This window comes from Urocitellus parryii, chromosome 4, assembly GCF_045843805.1.
Source record: "Urocitellus parryii isolate mUroPar1 chromosome 4, mUroPar1.hap1, whole genome shotgun sequence".
Lineage (NCBI taxonomy): Eukaryota > Metazoa > Chordata > Mammalia > Rodentia > Sciuridae > Urocitellus > Urocitellus parryii.
Genome location: NC_135534.1, coordinates 19,163,421 through 19,177,002, shown reverse-complemented (window position 1 = coordinate 19,177,002; position 13,582 = coordinate 19,163,421). Strand labels below are relative to the sequence as shown.

Below are 13,582 nucleotides of genomic sequence, written 5' to 3'. Positions count from 1 at the left end.
AATCATTGAGTCTCTCACTATAAAGAGAAACATTTCACTATGAAGCTATCTCCTTAAGATGCACTATTTATTTTCAGTCTTAAAACTGATGCTAATTTGCTTAGACAATTTTGTTAAGCATAATTAAAGAATAGATTATAGATTTTTGACTTTATCATATTTCTCCAGTTTATTGGTCATTTTGTAATGTCTTTTTATTAAGAGACCTGGCAGTTTTTGGAGTGCATATACTAGGAAGTCAATAAAAATATGCAATTTATTTATGAATAAAATTTTTATAGTATTACAAGGGTATTTATTTAATATTTTACACTTATTTTTAATAACCATGTTTTCATTTCTCCTTTCATTATTACTTTTTTCTCATTTTTTAATCAGAAGTTAAATGCTATATATGTCTCATTTTTATTTGATTTTACTATCATTACAATTGTAATTTTAGTGCAATATTTTATTTTTAAATTTAATATTGGTAGCATAATAAATATGAATATTACAGTGGAACCCTTGCAAAATGGTAAATCTGAAAAAAGATATATGATGAATTATTCACCAGCATCTCCCAGTACTCATCCCAGGGGCAGTGACTGTGTTTCTAAGGTTCTTCAAGTTAAGAGAGCTTATCATTTGTGCAAAAGGTACTGCATGATGTCATACATATGTTAACACTAAAATCTTCACACTCTCAGAAGCAGAAAGAAGAATGATGGTTGTCATAGCTGGAGAGTGAGAAAACAGTCATGTTGGTCGAAAAGCACCAAGTTTCATTTATAAGCTAAGCAATTCTGGAGTTGATAGCATGGTAGTTATTATATCTTTTGCTGTGTTATATACTTGACTCCTAATAAGAGGGTAGATCTGATGTGTCCTACAACAAAAAGATTGAAGAAAACTTAATCATATGACATGATGTGTACGTGATTTATAGTCATCATTTCTCAATGCATACATATACCAAAGTGTCATGCTGTACACCCAAAACATGTATAAATCTTATTTGTCAATCAGATATCAACAGAACTGAAAAAATAAAGATGATACTACAATTACTGCTAAAATATGATTATGGCTGTATATGGTTCATTAGTTTCGGAGTTCTTTTCACCTCTAAGATCTATTATAGTAGAGGTTCACAGTTACATTATTGTGTCTCAACTTTATTAGGTTGTCCATTTCTCTTTGTTTTTATGTCACCAACTTGATGAAGATTATACTAATTTAGTGGTCACTTTTCAAATTTAGGTGTTGCTTCTTTTTTCTTTGTTGGTTTTCCTGCTATATTCTTTGGTCATTTTCATATCCATAAGCATTTCTTTCTTTTCAAATTCTAACACTGCTAATCTATTTCTTTTGGTGAGCTGGATTGGTAACTACATCCAGGATAATGTGAAATAATGGTGATGACAGCTGAGATATGTCACATTTTTTTATTGAAATTAGAAAATCATAATGGTATACTTTCTCTAAATACCTGTTTGCAGTTATTTAGGTGATTAAAAATTTTTACCCTTTTACATGTTTTGTGATCCATGTTACATAGGATTTTATTGTATTAAACTATCTTGGTATTTGTGGACTAAACTTTGTTAAAGTTACATTATATTGTTTCCTTATATTAAAGGATTCTTATGGTTCTTTTCATGTTTTATTTGCATTGATTTTTATAATTTAAAAGAATATAGGTATCCACATATGCAACAATATTTTAGAATGTTATATAGAAAAATTTTGATCATACTTCAAAAATCCACCCCAATATTTCTTATCCCTGTCACATTTAATTTTCTATTACAACATTTAAGCTTAGCACAATTGACTCACCTCTCTACATATTTTACTTTAAAAATTGTATTGTTTCTCACTATAATATAAGCTCCTGCTCAGCCCTCATGTAATAGTGCTGGCCACAGTAAATAATTGTTGAATGAGGGCTTCATAGAAATAGAAATTCTTTTATCATTTAAAATAATTTATTTCGGAGACAACTTAAGTAACATTGGGATGATATTCTCTGAAGTAACAATCACACCCAGCATTTCTAAAATGTGTATTCTTTTTCAGGGCTTATTCTGCACATGTTATGGTTTTCCTCATGTAACATTCCAAGTATTAATTCCTCCAATAACATCAGTAGGTGGGTATTCTCATTGGACGCTGTTTACAGCTGTACAAACAAGGGCTCGTGGAGGTTGAAAACCCTGTAAAAGTGTATGACCTGGAAAGGGTTTAGACAAAATCCAAGAAGTCTTACCTGAGCATAGGTATAGCAGGTTTGGGTACCTGGTAATGACAAGGCCTTCAGACCTATTTGCATAGATTGAGTAAAGAATCCATTGATTCTGTTATTTTTAGTGGTGATTTAGTTCTGTATTTTTCATGCATAGTTCTTGTTTAAAAATATCTTAGGTGTGACATATTTTCAAATTCAGATAAATGTTGAAAGATACTTTGTAGAAATTTCCACAAGATTCCCCATGTATTAAAATTATTCCACATATGATTTTTTCCTGTCTTGTCTATTTTTGTATTAGTATATGAATATATATCTCATTGTATGTGCATATATCATTCTAGACATATGTCTATATCATTTTTTATTTTTCATTTCTCTTGGTCATTTATTTGTATAGACTTATTGATATTTTTTTTCTTAAAGAATGAGGAATCAATTGCAGAAATGATGACCCATTAGTCTTAGAACTATAAGACTTTCCAAAACTCAAGACACTTATTGAATAACAACAGTGAAAATTAAGAAAGTTTACATTGAAACTATATTTTTTAATAATCCACACAGTCTATTGCAACTTTACCAACAGACCCTATGAAATCCTACTTGTGGCAAAAGAGAAAAGTTCACACAGTGCATTTTCCTGTCGTACGTAAAACATGGATTCCTTTTATGTGAAACATTCCTGAGCCTTTATTTTTTTTTCCCCTGGATCCCAGTATCCTTAAATTGTTCTTCGGGACTTGCCTCCGGAGTCCACTAAAGGTAACCTTGAAACCAGTATTTCAAGAATGGACTTTGGCAACAGAACACCACATGTCTATAAACATTTCATTTTTTGCATGTGATAAGCTCAAAATTCTCCATATGGCTCATGATAAAACCCCACCTTGAAAAGTATCATACTACCCATGACAAAGCTATATGACTATCCAGGCCTGGACAGGAGAACCCTAAAACTCCCCTTCTCACTCTTCAAATCTGGCAGAGTGCATGACAGTTGTTTGGTGGTGTGTCCTGTGTTCTTGTTTAGGTTTGTATGCTGTTTTTTTTTTTAGGTTGAGATTCACATTATGCCTTTAGTAGAAGGTTTTGCATGTGATTCTTAATTGCTCTTAGATACTGTGATCATCACTGTTGTCGGAACAGTTATTTGCAGTGTCACATTTATTGACTGGGCTATGATGGTATCTTCTTTTGTGCGTGCCTATTCTTAGAAAAACAATTTTGAACCAACTTTGAGTAGACTCTGAAGGCACTTCCTTAAAACAACTTATAGATAATTTGTTTTTCAGAAAATAGCTGGGCACAGTGGTGCACAACTATAATCCCAGTGGCTCAGGAAGCTGAGACAGGAGGATGACAAGTTCAAACCCTGCCTCCATAACTTAGGCCCTCAGCAAGTTAGCAAGACACACTCTCAAATTAGAAAATAAAAATCGCTTGGGGATGTGTGTGGCTTACTGGTTAAGCACTCTTGGGTTCAATACCTGATAAAATAAAAAATAATTTTTTTTTTCAAGAAATTATGTCCAGGCGTATCCATGCATTATTTGGTTCAGTTAATTCTCCATTTGTTTACAAGAATCTCTAGTTGTTTAAATTATACTATAGAAGAGAGAGAGTATAGTGAATTTATGTAATCTTGTTTATTCTAAAAGTCTGAGCAAAGAATTTTTAGGAGTAACAGTCGACCCCATTTGATCAGCCCAGGTTTTATATTCAATCAAGTTTTTATTTTTCCCTGTTTATAATTGTAATTTACATTAAATATTTCCTCATGTATGTTGAGAATCACATCAGAAACATCATAATTTTGGTATCAACTCTTAAACATAATTTAGAAAACTCATGAGGAGAAGGAAAGCCTATTGCATTTGCCCATTTTTTTCCTTAGCATGTTCTTTCTGAGGTGTCTCCTTGTGTCATTTCCTGTTGAGAGAAGTCCCATGGCCATTCTTCTGGGGTAGTTCTGCTGATGACAGATTCTTGTTTCCTTCATCACAGAATGTCTTAATTTCCCCTTAATTCCCAGGAGATATTTTCACTACATTTACAGTCTTCTTTCAACACTGGAGACATTCTGAAGAACATTTATTTTTTTAAGCAGTTTTCGGTTCACTGAAATTTTAGCACAATAGACATTTTTATGAAATCTCTTCCTCCCCACAGTTTCCCCATTCGTCCATATTGGGATGTTCTAACAGAATAAGTGAGACTGATGAATTCATAAAGAATTTAGAATAATTTTCTCATGGTTCTGGAATCTGGGAAGCCCAAGAACATGACACTGGCATCTGGGGAGAGTCCGGAGACTGTGCCATCCCTTCATAAAGGGAAAAAGGGTAGAAGATGGCAAGAAAGAGACTGCAAGGGAGGGCTGAGCTCACCTTTATCAGCATCCCACCCCAAAGATAACCAACCCTTCCCCCAGTACCACAATATTAATCCAGGGGACTAATTGCCTCTCAATATTGTTACATTGTTTCTAAGAGATGACATTTAGGGGACACTTTTAAACCAGAGCACATACTATCAACTTGCCACACCATATTGGGTCCTTTTGGCAATTCATTAATTAACACTGACATCATCCAAAGTTTCTAGTTTACATCAGGGTTATCTCTTGGCTTTTGGAGTTGTACTTTCTATAGTTTTGGAAAAACATGTAACGATGTGTTCACACTCACAGAATCATACAGAAGAGAGTAACTGAACTAAAAATACTATATATTTCACAAAAACTTAGATTTTTTACTTTTCTCACAGTTTTGATTTTACTGGATAGTCATCCAGTAATAACCACACAACTTTTCAGACCAGCTTCTTCACTTGGTAATAGATTCTTCTAGGTCTTTCCATGGCTCAGTACCTCAATTCTTCTTAGTAACAAATAATATGTTATTGTGCAATGTAATTTCTTATTGTTCCATACCTTATTGTTCAGCCACTAACTGCCATCTTTGTTGCTTCTAAGTTCTGGCAGTTAGGAACAAAGCAGACAGAATGTCTGTACAGGTTTCTGTGAGAGCATACACTTCTGTTTCATTTGTATGAACACCAGGGAGCCTAATTGCTTGACTCTGGGTAAGAGCATGTTAGTACATGAGAAACTACCAACTGTCTTCTAAACTGGGTGACATACTTGTCTCCTCTGAAATCACCTTCTATTTTCTTTCACTAATACTGCATGTCTTGATTACATAGCTTTGTGGCAAGTCTTGATGTTGGGTAGTGTTCAGTGTCCAATTTTGTTCTTCAAAAAACATCCCCCTGGACATGGAGCTACCCTTTCTGTGTCTTTGTCTCAGAATGTAAACTTCATAATGAGTTTGTCTGCATCTATAAAATTAGGTCATAACCTACCTTGGCAATATTAAGTCTTTCTGTGCATGAGCAATGGATGCAAATGAACGCATTTACTTCCTTTTTGATGAGAGCATTGTAGTAGCAAGTGCTACGGTGTTTTTACTTCAACTTTCACTTGTGCATTGCTGGCGTTTAGGAAAGTCATTGATATTTGCACATTATACTTTTGTATTTCAGCTTCACACCAATCATTTATTAGTTCCAGAGTTTTGTAGAAGTATTTGGGATTTTCTGCATAGATGATGTCAATTGCAAACAAGGACAGTTTTATTTCTTCTAATTTTTAGTATATACTTTCTTTTCTTTTCTTATTGTATTAGCTGGGACTTGAGTACAATGTTGAAAAGCAATGAGAGGGAACATCCTTCCCTTGTTCCTGATTTCTATGAGTTAGATATAAGGTATCCTTCCCAATTTCCTGTGTGAGACAATGCAAGAATGTTAGGAAGTGAAATGATTAGCTCATGAGAGTCTTAATCTACTGAGTGGATTAATCCATTAATATGGATTAACTGGGCAATAACTGTAGGCAGGCAGGGTATGACAGGAAGAAATAGGTTTGGTTACAGTGACACAAAAGCTGACTAAAACTTCCCTTATCAGGAAATGTCCTAGATTCTCACTATTATAGAAGATGTCAGTTTTGCGGTGCTTTGATAATAATCTTTTTTTTTTAACTTTAAGAGCATTTTTCTATCCATATTTTACAGAATGTCCTTAAAATGAAGGGGTGTAGATTTTTATTAACACTTCTGAAAGTATTTATATAATCCTGTGATTTTTCTTCTTTATCTTCTGGTGTGATGGAGTATGTTAATTGATTTTTTAATGTTGTACCAGGTTTTCATATCTGGAATAATTTCAGTTGTTTGGATATACAATTCTTTTTCCACTTTATGGATTTGTTTTGCTAAATATTGAGAATTTTTGCTAAACTAACAGGACATCCTCTTTACTCTCATTTGAAAAGTGCTTTAAATGAAGTTCAAATTTCTTAGTGAGATCTGTGATATCTTGTGGGGTTTGGCTCTTGCTCATGCCTTCAACTTCCCGTTGTTCTATTATCTTCCTGTCTTCCTCCTCTTCAGGTTCAATGACAGCACAGCATCTTGAAATCGCCCAGCTGTCTTCCACATTGCATCTTCCCACATGTAACCCTGGACCTGAAGGGGCAACTGACTTCTCATCCTGGGAGTTTAATTTAAATATCACCTTTATAAAGGCCTTATGTATTTCTGTCATAATAACCTGTTCTCCAAACAGTGATTTAAGCTATAAATTTCCATTATTATTTCCATTACTATTCTGTGGCTCTATTAGATATAAAGCTGATGCAGTTAGGACTACATTTTCATTTTTTTTTCTTCTGTTTTATTAACTATTGTATAGCCAGTTGGTATCTTATTATAAATGAAACAAAATAGATGCTATTTAGGTTTTTTTGTTTGTTTATTTGTTTGTTTGCTTTTGTTACTGGAGATTGACTCAGGGGCACTCAAATTTGGGCCATATCCTCAGCCCCATTTTGTACTTTATTTAGAGACAAGGTCTTACTAAGTTGCTTAGCGCCTTGCTGTTGCTGAGGCTGTCTTTGAACTTGTGATCCTCCTGTCTCAGCCTCCTGAGCCTCGGGATTATAACTGTGCACCACCCCACCTGGTGCTCTTTAATTTGTAGAAAAAGAAAGAATAATAAGAAGAAATAAATAAATAACTAGTTACTACAGCTGCATAAAACTTTTAAAACTGTATTTAATCTCAAACTCATATGGAACACAATGAATATTAGATAAATATAAGATGAAAATTTCTCTGACTAAAAAAAGGGATAAGTGGTAAACTCAACTCTTCGGAACAAATTAATGGGGCTGATATTTTATTCTTGATTATTATTTGTCCCATAATGTTTCTGAAATATTTTTCCTTGTTACATCCTTGTGACTCTACTTATGTGTTTGCTATATTGCATCTTGACACACAGATGTTCTTTAAAAGTGTATGGAGAGTCCCAGGGAATGTAATTAAGCAAGATCAGTTTGGACACGTTCCAGTTGCAGGGCTCCATGATTACCAGGTGTTCATGCTATAAAATCTTTAGAGATCTTTGTCCCTGTCAGACAAAACTGTCCTCTGTTAGTCACAGTTATAATTTTTTTAAAAGATGGCTTATTCTTCTTAAAGAAGGATTTGAAAAGGTACAAGAGTACTCATATCCATATACCAAGCACAAGTATTTGGCCTTTTCAGGACAAGAGGAGACAGATTAAAAAGCTAAGTGGTATTTATTAAAGTTACCAGAAAAGAACTTAGAAATTTTTCTTTTTTTTTTGAAAATTCTAGATGTGCTATTTCTATGTTTAAATTGTTTGTTTGCATTTTTTCTTAATTGTTTTTTTGAGAGTGAGAGAGAGAGAGAGATAGTTTTTAATATATATATATATATATATATATATATATATATATATATATATATTAGTTTTCGGGGGATACAACATCTTTGTTTGTATGTGGTGCTGAGGATCGAACCCGGGCCACACGCATGCCAGGCGAGCGCACTACCGCTTGAGCCACATCCACAGCCCTCTTAATTGTTTTAATATGGGAAATTTTCATTTTTCTCTTTTTACCAAGTAATTCTTTTGAATACTACTACAAACACTAATTATTTTCTGGAGTATTTAGAAGACTCCAGAGAAAATGGAAAAACATGGTTGTGTGATTTCAAATATAATTCTCCAAGAATAGCACAGATTTCTTTCTTCTGTGTGCATATAGAATGGAAGAGGGATTACTCACTATTTTGGATTGAGATCAGACTTCCTCCTTCAAACTTCAGACAAGCTCCCAAAGGTAAGACATTCTAGTCAGTAGCAGAAATCAGACTTTGAGATTGTGGGAATGTTTAATTACACAGGTAATTATATCACCCGAGTATGCAAGAAAATGAGAATAATAACTTCTGTAGGCAGAAAGTGGCTGTTTAGATTGTATAAAATAGTCACTAAATATAAATTCAAAAAAAATTGAAAATGTAAGTCAGGGCCCATGTTATATCTTCAACACTGTTGCTTCCATTTGGAAAAGTAGAAGGCTCAAGATGGAAAGCTGATTCCTCAGTCAGCCTGGAGATTTCTCTCCTCTAATGTCATGAGCCCAGTGTAGACCCTGAGCCTTCCTGAGCTAGTGGACACACTGATGTTCACCTTGTGTGAACAGTGAGACAGAATTACAGTGTTCTATGAACACTTTTTGGTTGGATAAATGAAAAGATTGGGTGTACCAAACACCTTTGCACAATAACCATGATAACTTTCAAATTTGTGATGTCTGCTTCTGTTCTCTGAGATTAGCATTTGTCAAAGAGAAAATGGCAGATGTGTCAGGGGGCTCACGCAGTTGACTGGGAATGTAAGGGGATTAAATGAGAATGATCACATTAGCAAGATATTATAAATAGAAAGCCAAGGGGTCTGAACAAATGTATAAAAAAGCAACGAGAGAGGAATAAAGGAAGTTTGAACACTGATATAAAATTCAGAGAGTTTTAGGTATTTTGGGATTAAGATAATGTGGAATTTTCAACCAAAGACTATAGAAGGAGGTTTCAGAGATCTGGCAACCTGAGACTATGGTAATTAGTGGTTTGTCAAGTTCTCACATAAAACTGTTATGGATTTTTTTTGTGTGTGTTCCCCCCACATAATTTATATGTTGAGGTCCTACCTATAGTACTGCAACAAGAAACTTTATTTGGAAATATGGAGTTGGTGAAGTCATCCAGTTATAAAATTGTATTAGGCTGGGTCCCAATTCCATATAACTTATATTCTATTGGAATAGAAAACTTGAATGCAGGAAGAATTATACAAGAATATAAGCTGGCCATCAGCAGCCAAGGATGGAGCTGGTCCTTCCCTCCTAGCCTTCTGATGGCCCCACGAGTGCTCATACCTTTATTTTGAATGTCAGGCAGCAGGGCTCTGAGAGTACAAATTTATGTGTATAATAACTGTAGTTCCAGCATATTAATACTGCTTTTGGGGAATTGATGTGCTGCTGCAACAATTAATGTCTAATATATGAAGTCCACTTTGTGATTGATTAATGAACAGATATTGAGAGATGTTTAGGAATCATGATAGAAAGAGCCCAGATGGCCTTGAGAAATGTGAACAGTACAAGGTGTTGCTGGTGAGGGCTCAGCAAGGAAAGAGGACAGTAGTGGACATGGCCTCTGTCTTGGAGAACAGAAATCATTGTGAGCACATTGTCCTTGGAAACATGAATGCTAAGATGTTGTGGGGTGACATTTCTAGCGGACCTGAGGGCCAAAGAAAGAGGGGAAGAGAATTATGTTTAAAAAGTTTCAGCACCAGTATTGATACATTGATTGTGGTCTATAGTCTTCCATAAGTCATTTGTTTTATTCACACTTCATATGAAAATTACCTTAAGTGAGTCTTCGGTTTTTCACTTTGTGACTTCATACATAGTACATCTTTACATGGATGTATTTCCCTTTCATTCTCTTTTGTTGTTTCACATATTTAAAATATCTAAAGAGTAACTTTCTCTGAGAAATTTGAACCTTTCCAAATTTAAACAGATTGAGAAATTCCAGCACTGTGAATCTATAGCATAGCATCAATAAATATACTTATCGACACATTTCTCAAGTTGGTCTTTCAATGTTGGACTACATAGTAATATATCAAATCACCCAGGGCAGGAAACATTGTATTATTTTTCTTAGCAATCCAGATATCTACTGCAGGTACTGTGTCACCAGCAGACGCTTCAAGGATATATGGCAGATGAATACTTATGGTTATAATATTTCTAAGGAATTTTTCATTGTTTTACAGGTAAACTGCTTTACTCTCTGAAATCAGCACCAATAAAAGACCAGATGGAACACAGCAACAATGTAACTTATTTTGTCCTTTTGGGCCTCACACAAAATCCAAAGGAGCAGAAAGTACTTTTTGTTATGTTCTTGTTCTTCTACATTTTGACCATGCTGGGGAACCGGCTCATTGTCATAACTGTAACCTTCAGTAAGACCCTGCACTCTCCAATGTACTTCTTTCTTGCTAATTTATCATTTGTGGACATCATTTATTCATCAGTAATTTCCCCCATTTTGATTTCAAACTTATTCTTAGGAAAAATTATCATATCCTTCAAGTTTTGTATGTCTCAGCTCTTTGCAGAACACCTATTTGCTGGGGCAGAGGTCACTCTTCTGTTGGTGATGGCCTTTGACCGCTATGTGGCCATCTGTAAGCCCTTGCATTATTTGCTTATCATGAGGCCATGGATGTGTGTGGTGCTGCTGGTAGTCTCCTGGGCTGGAGGTTTTGTGCACTCTGCATTTCAACTTGGCATTATTTATTGGCTCCCATTCTGTGGCCCCAATGTCATTGACCACTTTACATGTGACATGTATCCCTTATTGCAACTTGTCTGTGTGGACACTTATGTCACTGGCCTCTTAGTGATTGCCAATGGGGGGCTGATGTGCTCTATTTTGTTTCTGCTCTTACTCATGTCTTATGCTGTCATCTTTCGCTCTCTGAAGAACCTGAGTCAGGAGGGGAGGTGGAAAGCTCTCTCCACCTGTGGCTCCCACATCACTGTGGTTGTCCTCTTCTTTGTCCCCTGTATTTTCATATATGCAAGACCAGCCAAGACTTTCACCATTGACAAATCATTGAGTGTGTTTTACATGGTCATAACCCCCATGCTGAACCCCTTCATCTACACTCTGAGAAACTCAGAGATGACAAATGCTATGAGGAAACTCTGGAAAAGAAGTCACATCAGGTAGGAAATCACTGAGTCTCCCACTACAAAGCTATCTCTTTAGGATGCATTATTTATTTCAGATTTAATCCTGATTTCAATTTGCTCAGGTAATTGTGTTAAGCATATTTGAAGAATAGAATATAGGTTTTGACATTAACATATTTCCTCAGTGTATTGCTCGTTCTGTGGTGTGTTGTTTATCAGTGGACCTAGGAATTTTTGGTGCACATATACTAGGAAGTCAATGAAAATATGCAATCTACTCATGAATAACATTTTTATAGTATTACAAGGATGTTTGTTTAATTTTTATATTTATTTTTAACAACTATGTTTTTATTTCTCATTTTATTTTTACTCTTGTTCATTTTCTATAATAGTTAAATGCTATATGTGTCTATTTTTACATCACATTACTGTCATTATATTTATAATTTTAATGGAATAATTTTAAAAATTTAAATATGGACAGCATAAGAAATATGAATGTTACAATGGAACCCTTTCAAAATGGTAAATCTGGAGAAAGATATATGATGATTCCAGATGCAGCAACTGTGTTTCTAAGGTTTTTCAAGTTAACAAGCTTATCATTTATGCTTCATGCATGAACTTGGAGGATACCATGATAAATGATATGAGCTGGACACAGAAGAGAAATACTGCATGATGTCATTCTTATGTGAGCACTAATATCTTCACATAGAAGCAGAAAGAAGAATGTTGATTTCATGGCTGGAGAGTGGGAAAATGGAGATGTTGGTCCCAGAGTACCAAGTTTCATTTACAAGCTAAATGATTCTGGTGTTGATAGCATGGTAGCTATTGTTTCTTTTATTGTATTGTATACTAGAGGATAGACTGAGTGAACTACCACAAAAAGATTAAGGAAATGTTTAATCATGTGACATGATGGATATGTGAACTACAGTCATCATTTCACAATGCATATATCAAAATATCATGTTGTATATCCAAAACATATGTAATTCTTATTTGTCAATCAGATATCAGTAGAACTGAAAGATAATAGTACTATTAGTGTTAAAATATAATTACTATTCTATGTGATATACTATTTTTTGCAGTTGTTTTTGCCTAGAAGTTCTATTTTAGTAGAGAGTCACCGTGGAATTATTGCGTTTCAACTTCATTAGGTTGTTCATTTCTCTTGGTCTTTATGTCACAGACTTTATGAATATTGTTCTCACTTGGTATTTTCTTTTTAAATTTAGGCATTGATTCTTTATTCTTCATTGATTTTACTGCTATATTGTTTGGTCATTTTCATACTCATAAGCATGTCTTTCTTTACAAATTTTAACTATGCTAATATGTTTCTCTTGGTGATCTGTATTGATGGCTACCTCCAGGATTGTGTGAAATAACGGTGATGATAACTGAGACATGTTACAATATTTTTAATTGAAATTAAAAATCAAAATGGTGTACTTTTTCTAAATACCTTGTTTGCAGTTGTTTAGGAGATTAAAAATGTTTGAACTTATACATTTTTGTCATTGATCTTACATCAGATTTTATTGTATTAAATTATATTGGCATTTGTGAACTAAAGTTTGGTAGGGTTACATTATTTGTTTCCTTATATCAAAGGATTTTTATGGTTCTTTTCATGTTTTATTTGCATTGCTTTTTATAATTTAAAAGAGTATAGATATCTGTATATGCAACATTATTTTGGAATGTTATATCCCAAAATTTCGATCATGTTTCAAAAGTCCACCCCAATATTTCTTATTCCTGTCACAATTAATTTTCCATTACAACATTTAAGGTTAGCACTGTTGACTTACTTCTCTATATATTTTACTTTAAAAATTTTATTATTTGTTTCTCTCTGAATACAAGTTACTTCTCAGCCCTCAGCACCTGTAATAGTACTGGCCACAGTTAAAAAATTGTTGAATGAGTGCTTTATAGAAATACTTCATCATTAACAATAATCTATTTTTCTGAGACAACTTAAGTAGCACTGGGATGGTATTCTCTGAAGTAAAAATCACACCCAGAATTTATAAAAAACTTATCCATTTTAGGTCTTGTTCTACTTATGTGGGTTTCCTCATATAACATTCCATGTATTAATTCCTCCAAGAACATCATGAGGTGGGTACTTTTATTGAACCCTTTCTATATTTGCACAAACAAGGGCTTG

General features: G+C 34.1%; 1 protein-coding gene across 1 annotated transcript; it reads left to right on the top strand.

The window, feature by feature from the left end:
• The first annotated feature begins 10,507 nt into the window (after positions 1–10,507).
• Positions 10,508–11,428, top strand: LOC144254230 (olfactory receptor 4A47-like). The gene has a single exon (XM_077797242.1). It carries the CDS (start codon positions 10,508–10,510, stop codon positions 11,426–11,428), a length of 921 nt encoding a protein of 306 aa, XP_077653368.1.
• The last annotated feature ends 2,154 nt before the right edge of the window (positions 11,429–13,582 follow it).